This window comes from Oncorhynchus mykiss, chromosome 29, assembly GCF_057628025.1.
Source record: "Oncorhynchus mykiss isolate SJ-2025 chromosome 29, ASM5762802v1, whole genome shotgun sequence".
NCBI lineage: Eukaryota > Metazoa > Chordata > Actinopteri > Salmoniformes > Salmonidae > Oncorhynchus > Oncorhynchus mykiss.
In genome coordinates, this window is record NC_143050.1 from 43,303,366 (window position 1) to 43,324,295 (window position 20,930).

Genomic DNA, 20,930 nt, shown 5'->3' on the forward strand with positions numbered 1-20,930 from the left:
TTTTGACTGGTACTGTATGCAAATAGACCATTGCCATATATGGATCTGTACCATTTACTTTGAACTGGACTGTGTTTACAGAATGAGCATTCGTGAGTAGATTAGCTTGTTTTGAGATCGAAGCGAGAGCTGCATGCAGCCAAGTGTGCATTTTGTTCATATCCTTGGCTAGTTAGTGAGTTATTAGTCCAGTTATAGATTATTTGTAGTCAGCAAGAGGAGTGGTTGCTTTTACAAAAGCGCAAAATGTGTACATTTCTAGACATCTTTCAAAAGCAGTCAGGTAAAGAGGTTTGCCATAAAGTGGGAAGTGTTGTGTTCTGAGACGGGCTTAAATAAATTAAGTAGTTAATAGCCAGAGGGTAGCATCATTTGTCCGATTCTCTGTGGTCTGAGAATAATAATGCATTTTATTTGGTTTCTTGCATCAAACAACATTTTCAGTCACCTCATTGTCTGAAGGTGAAGTGGATAAACACGTTAATGTCAAGCCCGACATGTTTTTTCCAAAGGTCTCATGGAATGTAGGCCTACATTGAACACCACACATTGGCTGCTACTGTAGGCTGAATGATAGAACAGCTATTTCCATGTTAAAATGTTATGGGAGGCATTTTCATTCCTTTGTTTTTGATGGTAGGCCACTCTGGCAGGACTACATTATGATCAAATTAGAGGTCGACCGTTTAATCGGAGTGGCCGATTAATTAGTGACGATTTTAAGTTTTCATAACAAATCTGTAATCAGCATTTTTGGACACCGATTGTGGCCAATTACATTGCACTCCACGAAGAGACTGCGTGGCAGGCTGACTACCTGTTATGTGAGTGCAGCAAGGAGCCAAGGTAAGGTGCTAGCTAGCGTTAAACTTATCTTATAAAAAACAATCAATCTTAACATAATCACTAGTTAACAACACAAGGTTGATAATATAACTAGTTTATCTAGCTTGTCCTGCGTTGCATATAATCAATGATTTCTCATCAAATCACAGCCTACTTCGCCAAACAGGTGATGATTTAACAAGCGCATTCGCGAAAAAAGCACTTTCGTTGCACCAATGTACCTAACCATAAAAATCAATGCCTTTCTTTAAAATCAATACACAAGTATATATTTTGAAACCTCAATTAATTTATTTTAACTAGGGAAATTGTGTCACTTGTCTTGCGTTCCGTGCAGGGTATATGCAGCAGTTTGGGCCACCTGGCTCGTTGCGAACTGTGTGAAGACCATTTATTCCTAACAAAGACCGTAATGAATAACAGAATTGTACATAATTATGACATAACATTGAAGGTTGTGCAATGTAACAGCAATATTTAGACTTAAGGATGCCACCCATTAGATAAAATATGGAACTGTTCCGTATTTCACTGAAAGAATAGTTTTGTTTTCGAAATGATAGTTTCCGGATTTGACCATATTAATGACCTAAGTTTCGCATTTGTGTGTGTTATTATGTTATAATTAAGTCTATGGTTTGATATTTGATAGAGCAGTCTGACTGAGCGGTGGTAGGCAGCAGCAGGCTCGTAAGCATTCATTCAAACAGCACTTTTGTGCGTTTGCCAGCAGCTCTTCGCTCTGCTTCAAGCATTGAGCTGTTTATGACTTCAAGCCTATCAACTCCCGAGATTAGGCTGGTGTAACCGATGTGAAATGGCTAGCTAGTTAGCACGAATAGCGTTTCAAATGTCACTCGCTCTGAGACCTTGAAGTAGTTGTTCCCCTTGCTCTGCAAGGGCCGCGGCTTTTGTGGAGCGATGGGTAACGATGCTTCAAGGGTGGCTGTTGTCGATGTGTTCCTGGTTCGAGCCCAGGTATGGGCGAGGAGAGAAATGGAAGCTATATTGTTACACTGGCAATACTATAGTGCCTATAAGAACATCCAATAGTCAAAGGTATATGAAATACAAATCGTATAGAGAGAGAAATAGTTCCTATAATAACTACAACCTAAAACTTCTTACCTGGAAATATTGAAGACTCATGTTAAAAGGAACCACCAGCTTTCATATGTTCTCATGTTCTGAGCAAGGAACTTAAACGTTAGCTTTTTTACATGGCACACTTTCTTCTCCAACACTTTGTTTTTGCATTATTTAAACATTTGAACATGTTTCATTATTAATTTGAGGCTAAATTGATTGATGTATTATATTAAGTTAAACTAAAAGTGTTCATTGTTCATTCAGTATTGTTGTAATTGTCATTATTACAAATAAATAAATGTTAAAAAAGAAAAGAAAATCGGTGTCAGACTTTTTGGGTCCTCCAATAATCGGTATCGGGGTTGAAATATCATAATCGGTCGACCTCTAGATCAAATAGCCACAGTAGCCTACTTGGCCACTTAAAACTAACTTAAAAAGCGGGTACAGCCTCAGTGTTCACAGTAAACGCGACCAGGAAGTTGCACAGAATTTTCACAACATTCAAATTTGCGCTCAGCAGACCTGAAATTTTATCAGTAGCGATTTTTTTGGGGAGGGCACATAAATAGCAACTCTTGTAAAACACTGTCTGTTTTGCTTCTTCTTCAGAGTTGTTCTTGGAATGCATATTACTTCGGTTCAGTAAGCACTCCAAGTTGAAATAGTTGAGAGACCTTGTTTGACATTCCTTCTAAGTGACCATAAAGTTCAGAGTGAACATAAACTGGGATACTTTCCTTGAATCATTCACCATAGAGTTCCATATGCCACAGGGCTGAGTTAGGCTGAGGCCTACCAACTACTCAACAGCGACAAACACCTGGCTGTGAATACTCTAGTGTGTTCTTCAGACATCAAAGGCTCCTTTCATGTTCTTCTGGGAGGAGTCAGACAATGGTGGTTCAGAGCCATACAGAGCAGTCAGCTGAGCTACACACATCTGATGGTGGTCTTGTAGAATAGCAGATAACGTACTCATACGTCTGTGACATGGGTGTATGATATCTTGGAAGAAAACACTCGTAGAAGTTAGAATCTTAATATCACAAACAGGTTTTTCTTTTTCTTGTGCCCCTCATTCACTGCTAGTCAGCCATCGCAGCTGATGGCCCATCAAAACCACACCTAAACTATATCGAAACTAGTTTCATACACAACACAACGCCACAGATGTCTCAAGTTGAGGGAGCGTGCAATTGGCATGCTGACTGCAGGAATTTCCACCAGAGCTGTTGCCAGAGAATTGAATGTTAATTTCTCTACCATAAGCCGGCTCCAACGTTTTAGAGAATTTGGCAGTACGTCCAAATGGCCTCACAATCGCAGACCACGTGTAACCACGCCAGCCCTGGACCTCCACATCCGCCTTCTTCCCCTGCGCGATTGTCTGATACCAGCCACTCGGACAGCTGATGAAACTGAGGAGTATTTGTCTGTAATAAAGCCCCTTTGTTGGGAAAAACTAAATTCTGATTGCCTGGGCCTTGCTCCCCAGTCTCCCAAGTGGTTGGGATTATGCCCTCCCAGGCCCACCCATTGCTGCGCCCTCGCCCAGTCATGTGAAATCCATAGATCAGTACCTAACGAATTTATTTCAATTACTGTAACTAAGTCAAATCTTTTGAATTATTGCATGATGCGTTTATATTTTTGTTCAGAATAGTTAGCCTAGAGACCAGATTAAATTGACAATAGTCTGATGGGTGACAATATTATAAATTGTACATGAAGAGATTGGTGCAGCTTGGAATTGACAGAGGCAGGGAAAGTACCATCACTTTTTCAAATCCTCCTATTCAGACATTTGATGTCAAGAGGTGAGCTTGATTTCAAAATGTTCTCCAAGAATAACCTTTAAGCTTAATAAGCTTTTCCATGCGCACAATGCCTGAGCACTCACAGCAGCATTGCTCAGGCCATTAAACAAAGACTAGTAACACAATACAACTTTAAAAAAATCATGGTTCCATAATGATTCTTAAGACCTGCCAAAATGAAATTATAATGTATATCTTTGAGATGGTTTTAACACAAACTATGGTGGTTTTAGTCTTCTTTTCCCCCCACATTTAGCTACAGTAACAAACTAATGAATAAGCTATCATGTTCTTCTAAATTGTTTTTCGGATTCTAATGTTACGTAAGACCTTCGTAAACACAACTAAAATATTCTTCTTCCGATAGCATATATAATATTGTATATATTTGACTGTTAGAATTTTGATGACCAGAAGACGTGTCATTGGTATTTGGCTCGAAGGGGAGTACGTAGAGGCCAGGCTTTTCTAGTGTCAAGAAGGCGCGATCTTGAAGCGGTCCTTACTGTTTTAAAGAGAGAATCCCCTCTTGGCGGGCACGCTGGACATGGGGAAAATCATTTATTTGGCTTTGAAAATGGAGCACATCGACTGGTACAGTATTTCCATCAATGAATAATAAGCCTTACTTTAGCAATGGGATTTTTTTTTCTCCAGGACAATTTGGATAGAAATTGTTTTTATCAGAAACTCTGACTGACACACACACACACCCCCCCGGGTCTTACTTCTGTGTATGGTCTCGAAGCAGATGACACACACCCGGGCCTCCTTGTCCAGGTACTTCAGCTTGCATTTCCTGTTGCAGCACATGGCACAGTACACCTGTGCCACAGGTGAGAGGACAACCGTCAGGCAAGAGATAAAACACTATACAACACAGGACTCTACACCATACGTTGTGCATTCGGGAAACTATTCAAGACCCCTTCCCTTTTTGCACATTTGGTTACGTTACAGCCTTATTCTAAAAAATATATATTTTTGTCCTCATCAATCTACACACATTACCACATAGCAAAAACAGGTCATTTTTTCGAAAGATATGAAAAATACAAAATAAACACCTTATTTACATAAGTATTCAGACCTTTTGCTATGAAGCTCGAAATTGAACTCAGGTGCATTCTGTTTCCATTGCCCCTCCTTGAAATGTTTCTACAACATGATTGGAGTCCACCTGTGGTAAATTCAATTGATTGGACATGATTTGGAAAGGCACATACCTGTCTATATAAAAGGTCCCATAGTTGACAGTACATTTTAGAGCAAAAACCAAGCCATGAGGTCGAAGGAATTGTCCATAGAGTTCGAGACAGGATTGTGTCGAGGAACAAATCTGGGGAAGGGTACCAAAACATTTCTGCAGCATTGAAGGTCCCCAAGAACACAGTGGTCTCCATCATTCTTAAATGGAAGAAATTTGGAACCACCAAGACACTTCCTATACCTGACCGCCCGGCCAAACTGAGCAATCGGGAGAGAAGGGCCTTGGTCAGGGAGGTATCCAAGAACCCAATGGTCACTGACAGAGCTCCAGAGTTCCTCTGTGGAGATGGGAGAACCTTCCAAAAGGACAACAATCTCTGCAGCACTCCACCAATCAGGTCTTTATGGTAGTGGCCAGAAGGAAGCCACTCCTCTAGAAAATTCACACAGCGGCAGGGACTAGGAGACTAGTCAGGATCAAGGGAAAGATGAAGAGAGCAAAGTACAGAGAGACTCTTGATGAAAATCTGCTCCAGAGCGCTCAGGTCCTCAGACTTGGAAGGTGAACCTTCACCCCACAGGACAGCGACCCTAAGCACACAGCCAAGACAACTCAGGAGTGGCCTTGGGACAAGTCTCTTAATGTCCTTGAGTGGCCCAGCCAGAGCCCGGAATTAAATCCGATCGGACATCTCTGGAAAGACCTGAAAAATAGCTGTTCAGGGACGCTTCTCATCCAACCTGAGAGCTTGAGAGGATCTGCAGAGAACAAATGTGAGAAACTCCCCAAATACAGGTGTGATAAGCTTGTAGCATCATACCCAAGAAGACTAGAGACTGTAATCGCTGCCAAAGGTACTTCAACAAAGTACTGAGTAAAGAGTCTGAATAGTTACGGAAATGTGATATTTCAGGTTGTTTTTTAAATTTATATTACTGTTTTTACTTTGTCATTATGGGGTATTGTGTGTAGATTGATGAGGGGAAAAAACAATTAATTCCATTTTAGATTAAGTCTAACGTTACAACGTTACAAAATGTGGAAAAAGTGAAGGAGTTACTCATCCCTTGTTAAGTGTCTGACCCATAAAGAAAATAAGTAAATTACAGGGGAAATTGCGCTGCAATTACTTGTGTAGAAATAAAAGCAGGTTGTAATGTACGTTACACTACTCTTCTGTATCCCGTTGGGCTCCAGTAAGAAGCCTATAGAGTCAAAGCCCCTGGGACTCTTGTGTAATGCTGATTTAATCACTGGGCTGTTAAGGTCTTAGCTCTGGCTTTAGCCCCGGGCTCATACTTCAGAGAGTTGGAGATCTATAGAGGAGCTGGAACCTGAATCGCTGACTCATAGCCCTTGTTATATATATATATATATATAGCAGCGGGGGAGGGTATACCATATAGGCTATATCATGCCATACTACGTGATCAAGTATGACATACAGTACCAGTCAAAAGGTTGGACACGTACTCATTGAAGGGTTTTTCTTTATTATTACTATTTTCAACATTGTAGAACAATAGAAGACACCAAAACTATGAAATAACACATATGGAATCATGTGGTAACCAAAAATCTAAATATATTTTAGATTCTTCAAAGTAGCCACCCTTTGACAGCTTTGCATACTTTTGGCATTCTCTCAACCAGCTTCTCCTGGAATGCTTTTCCAACAATCTTGAAGGAGTTCCCACATATGCTCAGCACTTGATGGCTGCTTTTCTTTCACTCTGCAGTCCAACTCATCCCAAACCATCTCAATTGGATTGAGGTCAGGTGATTGTGGAGGCCAGGTCATCTGATGCAGCACTCCATCACTCTCCTTATTGGGCAAGTAGCCCTTACACAGCCTGGAGGTGTGTTGGGTCATTGTCCTGTTTAAAAACAAATGACAGTCCCACTAAGCGCAAACCAGATGGGATGGCATATCGCTGCAGAATGCTGTGGTAGCCATGTTGGTTAAGTGTGCCTTGAATTCTAAATAAATCACTGACAGTGTCACCAACAAAGCACCACCACGCCTCCTCCTCCATGCTTCACGGTGGGAACTACACATGCGGAAATCATCCGTTCACCAAATCTGCGTTTCACAAAGACACGGCAGTTGGAAAATAGTTGAGAGAATGCCACAGTGTGCAAAGCTGTCATCAAGGCAAAGGGTGATTTAACACTTTTTTGGATACAACATTATTCCATATGTGTTATTTAATAGTTTTGATGTCTTCACTATTATTCTACAATGTAGAAAATAGTAAAAAACGAAGAAAAACCCTTGAATGAGCAGGTGTGTCCAAAGTTTTGGCTGGTACTGTGTGTGAGCGGGGGCTCTCTGTTGCTTTGTAAACAGGAGATATGAACAGAAGGAGTGTTCTCTACAAGTAGACCAATAGGTCGAAGTCAAATGAGAGTCAGTGGATGAGCTGAAACACAGCTAGGTCACAGCTCCACATTTTAATCCACAATTACAATTGAATCCTCTGATTAAGTAAATACAGAAATGTGCTGCATTGGAAACCGCAGTAAGGCTGCTTTATTGAAGTTCACTGAGTAACAGTCAGTCCCCAGAATATGCAATTATGCAGGCAAGTTATTGCCACGTATGATTGCATTTCTTCAGTTTTCATTCATATTCAAGGTCTTTGTGACTGTCACTCATTTAAGTTCAGTTAGAGCTCTTTATTATGTGTTGCAAGGTAAAAGTTATTTATATTTACTTGCACCTAATATAAAAAGTATAGTCAAAACACCAAAAATGTTATCAATAGGGCAAACTATGACCCTAGGAATTAGGGTAAAAGAAAGTCCCTTCAAGGACAGATCTAGCTACGTACCTTCCCACAGGCCCGGCAGTGGTGCCTCCTCCTGGTGAAAGTGAACTTCTGGCAGCAGTTCATACAGTTGGGAGCCTCCGAATCTGGCACCCAGGGGGGTTGCTTGCACCCCAGCCCATTCTCATCCTCCACCTCCCTCCCCTCTGAGGACCCAGACCCCTCCTCAGCAGGCTCACCAGGGTAGGGTGGGGGCTCCGACAGCTCGTTGTACCCCACACTGCTCACGTAGGGCTCTGTTGGGGAGTACCCTGGGCAGGGCACACCCAGTTTAGAGGGGTCCTGAGCAAGATTGGGGCTGGGAGGAGAGGGGCTCTGGTCCACCTCCTCCCCAGCGTCGGTGCTATCTGTGGGGCTACTGGGCCCCTGGTCCTCCCCTACTGCTGGAGGTGCCCTGGTTGCTTGGCAGTGCAGCTGTTTGGGTCGGGCCCCTCCAAAGTAGGGTGGTGGGAGGTTACTGGGACTACTGGGGTCCTGGGAGGGCATGGAGGGGGCTAAGCTCACACTCCCCTCTGCAGACGCGGACGAGGTCCTGTCGCTATCCGGGTAGGCCAACCCCTCCCCTCGGCTCCGGCTGTAGCTCTGCAGCTCCTCCTCCACCAGCCGCTCCTCCATGTCCCCATTGAGCTCGGAGAAGCCCTCGTCCTGGAGGTTCTCCCCGGGCCTCTCGCAGTGAGGGACTCCCTGGTCCTCCTCACCTTGAGCCTCCCCACGGAGGAAAGCATCCAGCTCCTCATCCGTCACCAGCAGCCCAGCCTGGTCACTTTCCGGCAGGTACTCAAAGCCAAACTCAGGGGGGTCCACCGGGCTTAGGCTGGGCTCTGAGGGAGGGGACGCAGGTCGCTCTGGAGACATGGGGGCCGGCTGGACCTCCACTTGAGAGAAGCTGACCTGGGAGACGGGAGGAGCTGAGACAGCCAGGTGGAAAGGCATAGTTGTCATCTCTGGGCTCTCTGTATTAGGGGACTGGACAGAGAGGTCTTCAGGGGCAGAATCAGGGCTGGTACAGTCCTCCACAGTCCCAGGGTTCTCTGGGAGACTGACTTCCCCCTGCACCTCAGATGCAGACAGGGACTCTGCCTCTAAGTTCTCAGTTGGGACAGCCTCAACCACCTCTAACCTTCCTCCCATGGCCTCCTCAGGGTTCTTGGAGGCCACCAGGGCCCTGCACATGGACACGGCCATGGGCAGGCAGGACAGGCCTGAGGGGCTCTCAGACACAAAGCCACTGCAGTCCTCAGAGTTAGGTTCCTGTCCAGTGCAGCTCCCAGAACTCTCTGCTTCAGCCAGCTCAGAGTACCCTTCGCTCTCATCCCTGACATCTGTGGCGATATCACACGTGGGAGTGTCCTCTGTCTTGGTGTCCATGGCAACGGGCAGGACTACAGGCTGGTCCTGGTGGTCAGGTGAGTTCTCCAGTTGACAGTTGATAAGTGACACCTCTATGCCTGCCTCCTCTCCCTCCGTCTCTCCAGACTCAGAGTTTCTCAGCGAGGGGGGATTTGTGGGCTCACAGGCTCTCTCCACAGCAGCTGGCAAAATCACATCGAGCAGACTGAGAGAGGCAGCATAACCACCAGAGTCCAGCCCCAGCAGCACCTCCCCTCCCCCGCCAAGAGCCTCCCTCCCCTCAGTACTCCCTTGTCCGGGACCCAGACCCAGGCCTGCTGAGGCTTCCCTAGGCAAAGCCACCACGGGGCTGGTGAAGTCCACCAGAAGCTCCTCCTCCAGCCGGCTCTCTGCCACATCCAGCTTACTGAAGGCGGTGTGGCTGTTGGCCTGGAGGAGGTGGGCTGAGCCTGTATCACTGACCAGATCACACACAGGCTTCAGGGCCCGGTCTGGGCAGGGCGGTGCAGAACTCTTAGCTGACCCCCGGCCGTCTACAGAGGAGAGCAGGTCCACCCCAGTGAGGGGCCGGGCCTTGGTCTCACACTCCACAGAACTCGGGCTAGGATGGTCGGGGGAGCTGGAAGCAGAGCCGTAGTGCAGGGAGTTGAGGTCAGGGAGAGAGTGTGGAACTGGAACTTTGGAGGGTTCCGGAAGGAAACCCTGGGCGCCCAGAGAGTGGCCGGGATATGAGGGAGGCGACAGGGAGACTGACCTGCACTCATGCTCATCTTGTGGGGGAAGGGAAAAGTATCCGTTAATCAGTTCTGTTGTTAGCAAAACAAGTGAGCGACAAGTTGTCAAATAAATTACACCACAAGTTTCACATTTTAAAAAATATATATATTTATTTTCACGTAACACTACACCCCTCCGACCTTCCCTCAACATACAGAAATGAAAAACATGCTCCCGAATACATTTTTTTCAGACAGTAGTAACCCGGGTCTAACCTGTATTGAGCTCAAAATCATCCAGCAGCTTGTCCAGGTCGCACACAGCAGCCTTAAAGAAGCTGTCCATGCTGGGCTGTCCGTGGGAGACCGGCTCCACTCACGCCTTCACCTCCTGGAGAAGAGAAACAGGAAGTATTATCATCTGTTATCTTTATCTATTGGTCTTATGTGGACAGGATGAATGCATTTTGATCTAAATTTCAGTTTCCACATCAGTGTTAAAATGCTGTAGTTCTTGGCTATGAAGCTAAGCTTTCATCCACAGTCCCCAGACAAGTTGAAAAATGAATAACATATCAATTGTTGACCAAACAGTCAGCAGAGCACCTCAAACGTTCTCCAGCTGATTGTGTACTTCAGACTCTGACCCCTGCTCTCAATGTCTGTGGGGTAATCTAATCAAAATATCTACAAGAGAGAATTTCTCCCGTTTCAGTGTAATGACTTTATTATGACATGTCAACTGGCATCACAATTTATATTGTGAGACTCCACCTGTCTGACCTGAACTCACCTTGCATTGGTTAAAGACTACACAACAGGCCCAGCTAGGTAGCTAGCTTGCCAGGAGCCAGTATTAGCAGCTCGGCTAATAAAACAATAAAATAAATCTGGTCATCTAGCTATGGACCTAACTTATGCCGGTCGTGACAAATTTGACTAGTTGGGCTAGCAGGTAGGGTTAGGAGTTAGGCTAAAGGGTTAAGGTTAGGGGAAGGGTTAGCCAACATGCTAAGTAGTTGCTAATTAGCTAAAATGCTAAAGTTGTCGGTGAAGAGATTCGAACTTGCAAGACGTTCCTGTTGTACTCACCCGGACCAACCACTACCTTTAACCAGCTGTCTTATGTAACCATTAAATCCAGTGTCCTGGATTTAACTTTAATATGTTACATCTTGTCTATGAGACCAGGTTGATGTATGATCAGCTATTAGCCAGCATCCATGCTGACTAATATTTCCTAATCAAGGCAATGTTAAGTCTAATACATGTTAGCTAGCACTAGGCTATAACTAGAAGTGGAATGGATAACATTAGCTATGTATTTGTTCAATTAGGATGAAAGGGTAAATCTCAAACCCAATTTCCTTCAAATTAACAAAATAAATACATTCAGGTGAGAAGTTGTGGGTGGGGAGAATTGCTCATGCATATTCATTTGGTGTGGGAAAACGTAGTTGTACCTGATCCCAACACTTTCTCACTAAAGCATACTTACCAGAAATCAACTGGCACACTCTGAAAATACAATTATGTGCATCACAAACATATACACTTCTGAACAGTTCACAGTGGTAAGGCGCCGAGTTCCTGACATCTATCTACTGCCACTTGAGGTGTAAATTCAAATCCCCCAAGTAGCACCAAAATACATATTTGAAATGTAGACTCACATTGAGGTATTGCGTTGGGAAGAAAAGTGTAATCGTCCCTTTGAAAATGAAGATTTAGGGGCTCATTTCAATTCAACCCGCATTGCAGTATTTACGCAGTAGCTCTTCTTCCAATGGTGAAATTACTTTTCTTTATCACTTTGGTACTATTTTCCCAAGTATGTGGTACAATTTCACAACTTAGTACAAAACTCAAAACAGATCATCAAAAAGGCAGTTTTCACAACAAAGTACAACACCCAAAATCACACAGTAGCTTTTTCACCAAACCTGATCCGAGTTTCATCTAGAATTAACTTTCATATAAAGTAATTTCCTTTCACAGTACAAGGCTTGCAATACTTATTTGATTCTCTTCTCAATTGTTTAAAATATATTTGACCATCACTTAATTCAACTGCGCTTAATGGTTAATCACTTAACCGTTTGGTAAACCATATCTTTTAAAACTGGTTTGTCCACTATATATGGATTTAGAGAACTACATGAGTAGTGTATTTGTAACATATAAACATCTAAATGACATGTGTGATACATAATGACCACTGGTTATTGCTAATTGATTTCAGAAAATGGTTACCACAATTGGTCACCATATAAAAATTGTGAACACTTTCGGAACCTCATCGGCCAATGGGCGACCGTCCAAATGCCTGGACAAGGTGGGGGGAAACATCTCCATGTGCGCAGCTATTTCAGAAGATGATGTGGGAGGACATCGTCCATTACTTGGATCCTACAATGGCGCACACATTGTGTTTCTCAATTAAATTGAGCAGGCCTGTCAAGGTGAAGGGGGTCACCAATTCATTAAAAATCCTACAATGTGATTTTCTGGATATTTTTTTCTCATTTTGTCTGTCATAGTTGAAGAGTACCTATGATGAAAATTACAGTCCTCTAATCTTTTTAAGTGGGAGAACTTGCACAATTGGTGGCTGACTAAATACTTTTTTGCCCCACTCTATTCTAAATAAAAGGATTTGGGAAAATAATATAGAGTTACCAGTCAAATTGTTGGCAAACCTACTCATTCAAGGGTTTCTTTATTTTTACTAAGACATCAGAACTATGAAATAACATGTAATAATTTTGTAACCAAAAACAGTGTTAAATAAAAATATATTTGATATTCTTCAAAATAGCCACCCTTTGCCTTGATGACAGCTTTCCACACTCTTGGCATTCCCTCAACCAGCTTCACCTGTAATGCTTTTCCAACTGTCTTGAAGGACTTCCCACATACGCTGAGCACTTGTTGGCTGCTTTTCCTTCATTCTGTGTTCCAACTCATCCCAAACCATCTCAATTCCATCACTCTCCTTCTTGGTCAAATAGCCCTTACACAGCCTGGAGGTGTGTTTTGGGTCATTGACCTGTTGAAAAACAAAATGATAGTCCCACCACCATGAAGGCCTGATTCACGCAGTCCCCTCTGAACAGTTAACTGACTTACCTAGTTAAATAAAGGTTTAACAATTATTTTCGTTTAATTGATGTTGAGATGTGTCTGTTACTTGAACTCTGAAGCATTTATTTTGGCTGCAATTTCTGAGGCTGGTAACTCTAATGTAACTCTGGGTCGTCCTTTCCTGTGGCGGTCCTTCTGAGAGCCAGTTTCGTCATAGTGCTTTTTGTGACTGCACTTGAAGAAACGTTCAAAGTTCTTGATATTTTCCAGATTGACTGACCTTCATGTCTTAAAGTAATTATGTTGTTTCTTTTTGCTTGTTTGAGCTGTTCTTGCCATAACAGGGAATATGAAAGAAATTCCACAAATTAACTTTAAACAAAGTACACCTGTTATATGAAATGCATTCCAGGTGACTCATGATTCTGGTTGAGAGAATGCCAAGAGTGTGCAAAGCCATCATCAAGGCAAAGGTGGCTACTATGAAGAATCTCATATATTTTGATTTGTTTACAACATTTTACATATGTTATTTCATAGTTTTGATGTCTTCACTATTATTCTACAAAAACAATTAAAAACCCTGGAATGAGTAGGTGTGTCTAAACTTTTGAATGGTGCTGTAGATCTGCCCCATGTGGCAGCCCCAACTCACAACCATTGAGCTACAAGCCAACTGTTTTCGCAGACTTCGCAACCAATCATAGCAGCTAGAAAAATAATACAACAAGTTGACATGACCACCAAAGTCATCTATTTCTCGTTACGATGATATAGCTAGCTATAATTCTCAAAGCCGACATGTTTATTTTCTTTAGGTAAAAGCACAGCACTTTGAATGTGCCCAATTCCATGTTAAAAACACCTGGAACCTGGAAACACCTGGAAACTAGGAAATCTCCGACTTCAAGACAACTGTGCCCTCTTGACAAAAGAAAACTAGCTCCGACTGGAATTTTTTTTTTTTTTAAATATCTTCCAACTCAGAATTCCAAGTTGGGAACTCGGGCCTCTTTCTAAAGCTCCGACAGTCTATTTGTCAATAACAGCTGGTGCACAATGTCTAATATTAAAGAAGTCTTGAGGTATTGCTCGCCTGAGGTAGAGTACCTCATGATAAGCTGTAGATAACACGATCTACCAAGAGAGTTCTCATCTAGATTATTCGTAGCCATCTATTTACCACCACAAACCGATGCTGGCACTAAGACCCCGATGCTGGCACTAAGATCAACGAGCTGCAAGCAAACAAGAACATGCTCATCCAGAAGCGGCGCTGCTTGTGGCCGGGGACTTTAATGCAGGCAAACAAAACCCGTTTTACTTCATTTCTATAAGCATGCCACGTGCAACCAGGGGAGATTTTTTTTAAAACATCTAGACCACCTTTACTCCACATACTGAGACGCATACAAAGCTCTCCCTCGCACCCCATTTGGGAAATAATTCCTGCTGACAAGTAAAAATGAAAGCAGGAAGTACCAGTGACTCGCTCAATACGAAAGTGGTCAGTTGATGCGGATGCTACAGGACTTTTGCTAGCACAGACTGGAATATGTTCAGGGATTCATCCAATGGCATTGAGGAGTATACCACCTCAATCGCCAGCTTCATCAATAAGTGCATCGACGACATCGTCCCCACAGTGACCGTACGTACATTTCCCAACCAGAAGCCATGGATTACAGGCAACATCTACTTCAAGCTAAAGGCTAGAACTGCCGGTTTCAAGGAGCAGGACACTAATCCGGACGCATATAAGAAATCCCGCTATGCCCTCAGACAAACCATCAAACAGGCAAAGCACCCATACAGGATTAAGATTGAATCCTACTACACCGGCTCTGACACTCGCCGGATGTGGCAGGGCTTGCAAACTATCACGGACGACAAAGGGAAACCCAGCCGCGAGCTGCCCAGTGACGCGAGCCTAGCAGCTGTTCATTGACTACAGCTCAGCGTTCAACACCATACTGCCCACAAAGCTCATCACTAAGCTAAGGACCCCGGGTCTAAACACCTCCCTCTGCAACTGGATCCTGGACTTCCTGAAGGGTTGCCCCCAGGTGGTAAGGGTAGGCAACAACACATCTTCCACGCTGAACCTCAACACAGGGGCTCCTCAGGGTTGCGTGCTCCTGTATACCTGTCCTGTCCTGTCCTGTATACCCTTTTTACCCACGACTGCGTGGCCAAACACAACTCCAACACCATCATTAAGTTTGCTTACAACACAACAATTGTAGGCCTGATCACTGAAAATGACGAGACAGCCTATAGGGAGATCAGAGACCTGGCAGTGTGGTGCCAGAACAACAACAACCTCTCCCTCAATGTGAGCAAGACAAAGGAGCTGATTGTGGACTACAGGAAAAGACAGGCCGAACAGTCCCCCATTAACAGCAAACCAGGGCTGTAGTAGAGCGAGTTGAGCGCTTCAAGTTCCTATGTGTCCACATCACTAATGAACTATCATGGTCCAAACACAATAAGAAAGTTGTGAAGAGGGCACAAAAAAACCTTTTCCCCCTCAGGAGACTGAAAAGATTTGGCATGGGTCCCCAGATCCTCAAAAAGTTCTACAGCTGCACCATCGAGAGCATCCTGACCGTTTGCATCACCGCCTGGTATGGTAACTGCTCTGCATCTTATCCGTAAGGCACTACAGAGGGTAGTGCGAACGACACAGTACATCACTTGGGCCAAGCTTCCTGCCAAGCTTCCTGCCTTATATACTAGGCGGTGTCAGAGGAAGGCCCAATAATATATCAAAGACTCCAGTCACCCAAGTCATAGACTGTGCTCTCTGCTACCGCACGGCAGCTTCTACCCCCAAGTCATAATACTGCTGAATAAATAATTAAATGGCCAACCAGACTATTTACATTGACACCACCACCCCCCATTTGTTTTCTCACTGCAGCCATGCGCTGTCTATGATCTATGCAGTCACTTCACACATACCTACATGCACAAATGACCTTGACTAACCTGTACCCCCAAACATTGACTCGGTACTGGTACCCCGTGTATATAGCCTCGTTATTGTTATTTATTGTGTTTATTTTTTATAATGTTTTAGTTTATTTTCTAAATATTTCCTTAACTCTATTTCTTGAACTGCATTGTTGGTTAAGGGTTTGTAAGTAAGCGTTTCACGGTAAGGTCTACTACACCTGTTGTATTCAGCGCATGTGACAAATAAAATATGATTTGAAGCATAGGTATCGTTAGTCGCTGTGACATGAAATACGAGTTAAAGTGTAACCAATGTGTAATAACTACATAATAAAATTATTGTCATTGGTCAACAAGCTTATTTAACGCGTCAGAGCGTTATTTTCAGGTGGTCATTGGCCAACTATGGAACGCCGTTTGGGTCTTTGCATGTCAAAAAATATACACATCAAATAAGCTTGCTGACCAATCAGGACCTGAATATGACTGTAGTTCACATAATAATTTAACGCGTATATAACATTTTTACGTAGTTATTACACAATGATTAGACTATCGCTCATATTCCATGTCATAACGATTCATCCATACGTATGCTATGATGCTGGTAAAGTTGTCTCGCGCATCTACAGTGCTGGTCATAAAAAAAGCTAGCTAGCTGATGGATGCAAACAATGTTCTTCCCCAAAAACATAGCAAAACGACATAATCTGTTTCAGTAGCTATAGTTACCTAGCTATATAGCTAGGTGTCATCATCTAAAATAACCCTAATTTATAAGACAATTCGTATTTGATTAATGTCGGGGGTCGAACCCATCTATGTGACGCAGGCCACAATAAGGATTAGCATAATAGTGGACTTTGTGGTTAGCCTTCAAAATAAAAGTGTCATTGACAGTGATGCAAATGAATACAAATAGTAGAAGTACGCCATAATTGAATAGATCATGCTAAACGAGGTTGGAATGTTATATAAAAATCAACAAAATACAATAATTTGTAAATGACAAAAATCTGTTATTAATCACACTGGATGTATTATACTTTAGAATTGCATTGGGGGCATACTTATTTCACTGTACAGCCTTACCTATGGATTGTGGATCAATGACATATCAGTCTATTCAATGACACCAAGAGAACATTATCATCATAGCTCTTATTGCAGGACTCTGAAACAACTGAATTGAGCCACATTTGCCAACTTATGTGTATTGAACACTATTCACGAGGAAAAACAATACTGTGTGAATGTTTTGGAGTCTGATAACTCTGAGGAGGACGTTGGGCAAAAATATATTGGGTATTGATCCCCAATCTTGAGGTAAAGATGTGCAGTGCAATATGAATGTCAATACACACAATAGGCTGACTGGGGAGGTGATTTCACAGTCCCGCGGTAAGAACTACAACGCTAATATTGGCGTAAACTCTTCACAGTTGTGTTCTGTGGGTGTCACCGAGTGGACTGATACCCCATTTCATTGCTTCACATTCCAACCTTGTTTAACATTATCTAGTCTAAGGGCCTCCCGGGTGGCGCAGTGGTTAAGGGCGCTGTACTGCAGCGCCACCAGAGACTCCGTGGGGTGACGCACAATCGGCCTAGTGTCGTCCGGGTTAGGGAGGGCTTGGCCGGAAGGGATAGCCTTGTCTCATCACGCACCAGTGACTCCTGTGGCGGGCCGGGCGCAGTGCACGCTAACCAAGGTTCCGGGTTGGATGTGCGCTGTGTTAAGAAGCAGTGCGGCTTAGTTGGGTTGTGTATCGGAGGACGCATGACTTTCAACCTTCCTCTCTCCCGAGCCCGTACGGGAGTTGTAGCGATGAGACAAGATAGTAGCTACTAACAATTGGATACCACGAAATTGGGGAGAAAAGGGGGTAAAAAAACAACAAAAACCAAACATGATCTAGTCTAAATATGGCATGATTCCACCATTTGTAACCTTCAGCATCACTTTCAAATGGGTACTTTTATTTTGAAGGCAAACCGCAAATGCCACTATTGTGCCTAATCCTTATTCTGGCTAGCTTCACATAACGAACGTTAGCTTTGGGCAACAGGGTTGACGAATTCCTGGCTGCTGACATTACCATTATTAGCTGACACATCACCAGATACACCAACAGCTTGTCTGTTATTTGACGTATCAATTTTACACGTAAAGAACCACATCGGCGTTCGTCAACAAGCTTATTTAACGCCTCAGATAGTGTTATGTGAAGTATCTTTCTGACACTCAAAGACCGAAACGAGATTCCAGATGCTGCGTTCAAGACCACTGGGAACTCGGAAAAAAACGATCACGAATTGAGAATAATCCTTTTTTCACGGTCACCTGACTCGGAATTCCAAGTCGGAAACTGGGACTCTTTCTAAAACATCAGACTTTCCGACCTGAAGATCTGGTTTTACATGTGTTTTTTTCTTCCGAGTTCCCAGTTTTCTTGAAAGCACCAACAATCGAACCCCTCCCTTGTTAGAGTCAATGTTAAGAGTAGAACCGCTAGGGCCAAAAATAGTTCGATTTACTACTACTAAAATACCAAAATATATCACTTTTGCAACGAACCGTCAAAATAAAGACCAGAATTTACGTGTTTCTCTTTAACTAAGCCTAAAACATGTTTTTTCTTCATGAAAATTACTCAAATAATTCAACTTCCAGTTGTTTACTAGCTAGCTAGCAGTCTAGCTAGTAGCTAATTAACGTTGGCTAACGTTAGCTAACTAACAGTAACGAGCTAACGTTAGCTAGCTAGTGCTAACGTTAGCTAGCTAGTCCTAACCACTAGTTACAGGAGGCTAATCGTCACAAATGAGCTAGTAAGCATAGACAGTTCGACGAATTCCTGGCTGCTGACATTACCATTATTAGCTGACACATATCACCAGATACACCAACGGCTTGTCTGTTATCAAGTTAGCCCATTCAATACTAAGCGGTAATGGGACCGGCTGTACGATGGATATATCGCCTTGGGTTCTCGAGAAGTACTAACAAGTCATCACATTCTGCATCATCCGTGAATATCATAAAACGTGGAGAGCAGCCAGATGACATTATTTTAGCTAATAGCTAGCTAAGTTAGCTTGCTACATTTAGCTAGCTAGCCAATGATTATTCACAGGTCAACAAACAATTTTCTTTGTCATTACCGGAAGATTCATAATTCTGTCTTCGCCCTTCCAACTGTTTAACGATTCTTCTGGTTATAAAGAAGGTTTGTCTAGAATCTAGATCGTATCCTCTTTGTCCTTTCGTTATTCCACTGAAGTTGTTAAAGCCAGAGAGGAAGAGGCGAGAGGTTTTACTCCGCCCAAAATCTGCCCACGAAGTGAAGAGTTTTTGCATGGAGGTCAATGAGAGAGTGTTGCATTTGGTCAACAAAAAATGTAATAACTTATTTGATCAATATACACCCAGCAAAAATATAAAGTGATTTCATGAGCTGAAATAAAATATCCCAGAAATGTCCCATAAACACAAAAAGCTTATTTGTCTCAAATGTTGTGCACATATTTGTTTACATCCCTGTTAGTGTACATTTGTCCTTTGCCAAGATAATCCATCAACCTGGCAGGTGTGGCATATCAAGAAGCTGATTAAACAGCATGGTCATTACACAGGTGCACTTTGTGCTTGGGACAAAAGGCCACTCTAAAATGTGCAGTTTTGTCACACAACACAATGCCACAGATGTCTCAAGTTGAGGGAGCGTGCAATTGGAATGCTGACGGCAGGAATATCCACCAGAGCTGTTGCAAGATAATTTAATGTTCAATTCTCTACCATAAGCCACCACCAAAGTAATTTTAGAGGATTTGGTATTACGTCCAACCAGCCTCACAACTGCAGTCCACATGTAAACACACCAGCCCAAGAACTCCACATCCGGCTTCTTCTAGAGACAAGCCACCCAGACAGCTGTTGAAACTGAGTTTGCATAACCAAAGAATTTCTGCACAAACTGTCAGAAACCGTCTTAGGGCAGGTCATCAGTGTGCTCGTCGTCCTCACCATAACTGACTTCCACCTTCGATGGCCACTGGCATACATGAGAAGTGTGATCTTCACAGATTAATCCCCGTTTCAACTGGACAGGGCAGATGGCGTTGTGTGGGTGAGCGGTTTGCTGATGTCAATGTTGTGAACAGAGTGCCCAATGATGGCGGTGGGGTTATGGTATGGGCAGGCATAAGCATAACCTATGGACAACAAACACAATTGCATTTTATCGATGGCAATTTAAATGGACAGACATACCATCACGAGATCCTGGGGTCCATTGTCATGTCATTCATCCGTGTCCATCACCTCATGTTTCAGAATTATAATGCACGTCCCAAGGATCTGTACACAATTCCTGGAAGATTGAAAATGTTACAGTACCTCCATGTCCTGCATTCTCACCAGACATGTCACCACCCATTGAGCATGTTTGGTATGCTCTGGATCGACGTGTACGAAAGCGTGTTCCAGTTCCCGGCAATATCCAGCAACTTCTCCCAGCCATTGAAGAGGAGTGGGACAACATTCCACAGGCCACAATCAACAGCCTGATCAACCCAAAGCGTAGGAGATGTGTCTCACTGCATGAGGCAAATCACATTTATTTATATAGCCCTTCGTACATCAGCTGATATCTCAAAGTGCTGTACAGAAACCCAGCCTAAAACCCCAAACAGCAAGCAATGCAGTTGTAGAAGCACGGTGGCTAGGTAAAACTCCCTAGAAAGGCCAAAACCTAGGAAGAAACCTAGAGAGGAACCAGGCTATGAGGGTTGGCCAGTCCTCTTCTGGCTGTGCCGGGTGGAAATTATAACAGAACATGGCCAAGATGTTCAGATGTTCATAAATGACCAGCATGGTCAAATAATATTAATCACAGTAGTTGTCGAGGGTGCAGCAAGTCAGCACCTCAGGAGTAAATGTCAGTTGGCTTTTCATAGCTGATCATTAAGAGTATCTCTACCACTCCTGCTGTCTCTAGAGAGTTGAAAACAGCAGGTCTGGGAC

The 20,930-nt window shown here is 43.4% G+C and overlaps 1 protein-coding gene across 4 annotated transcripts in view; it reads right to left on the minus strand.

Annotated features, from left to right (window-relative positions):
- The window catches only part of LOC110509514 (zinc finger FYVE domain-containing protein 16), a 40,063-nt gene extending 20,796 nt beyond the window's left edge, over positions 1 to 19,267 (minus strand). For 2 of the 4 annotated variants that reach the window (XM_090227271.1, XM_090227270.1), the window contains exons 1-4: positions 11,536 to 11,681; positions 10,139 to 10,253; positions 7,800 to 9,916; positions 4,484 to 4,580 (exon numbers count right to left, since the gene is read on the minus strand). In XM_090227271.1, the coding sequence (XP_090083397.1) occupies positions 4,484 to 4,580; positions 7,800 to 9,916; positions 10,139 to 10,208 (2,284 nt within the window). In that variant the 5' untranslated portion in view covers positions 10,209 to 10,253; positions 11,536 to 11,681. Of the gene's footprint in view, positions 1 to 4,483; positions 4,581 to 7,799; positions 9,917 to 10,138; positions 10,254 to 11,535; positions 11,682 to 19,069 lie in introns of those variants that run through there. The other 2 variants (XM_021590421.3, XM_021590420.3) reach the window with 2 other exon arrangements.
- Positions 19,268 to 20,930: the final 1,663 nt, after the last annotated feature.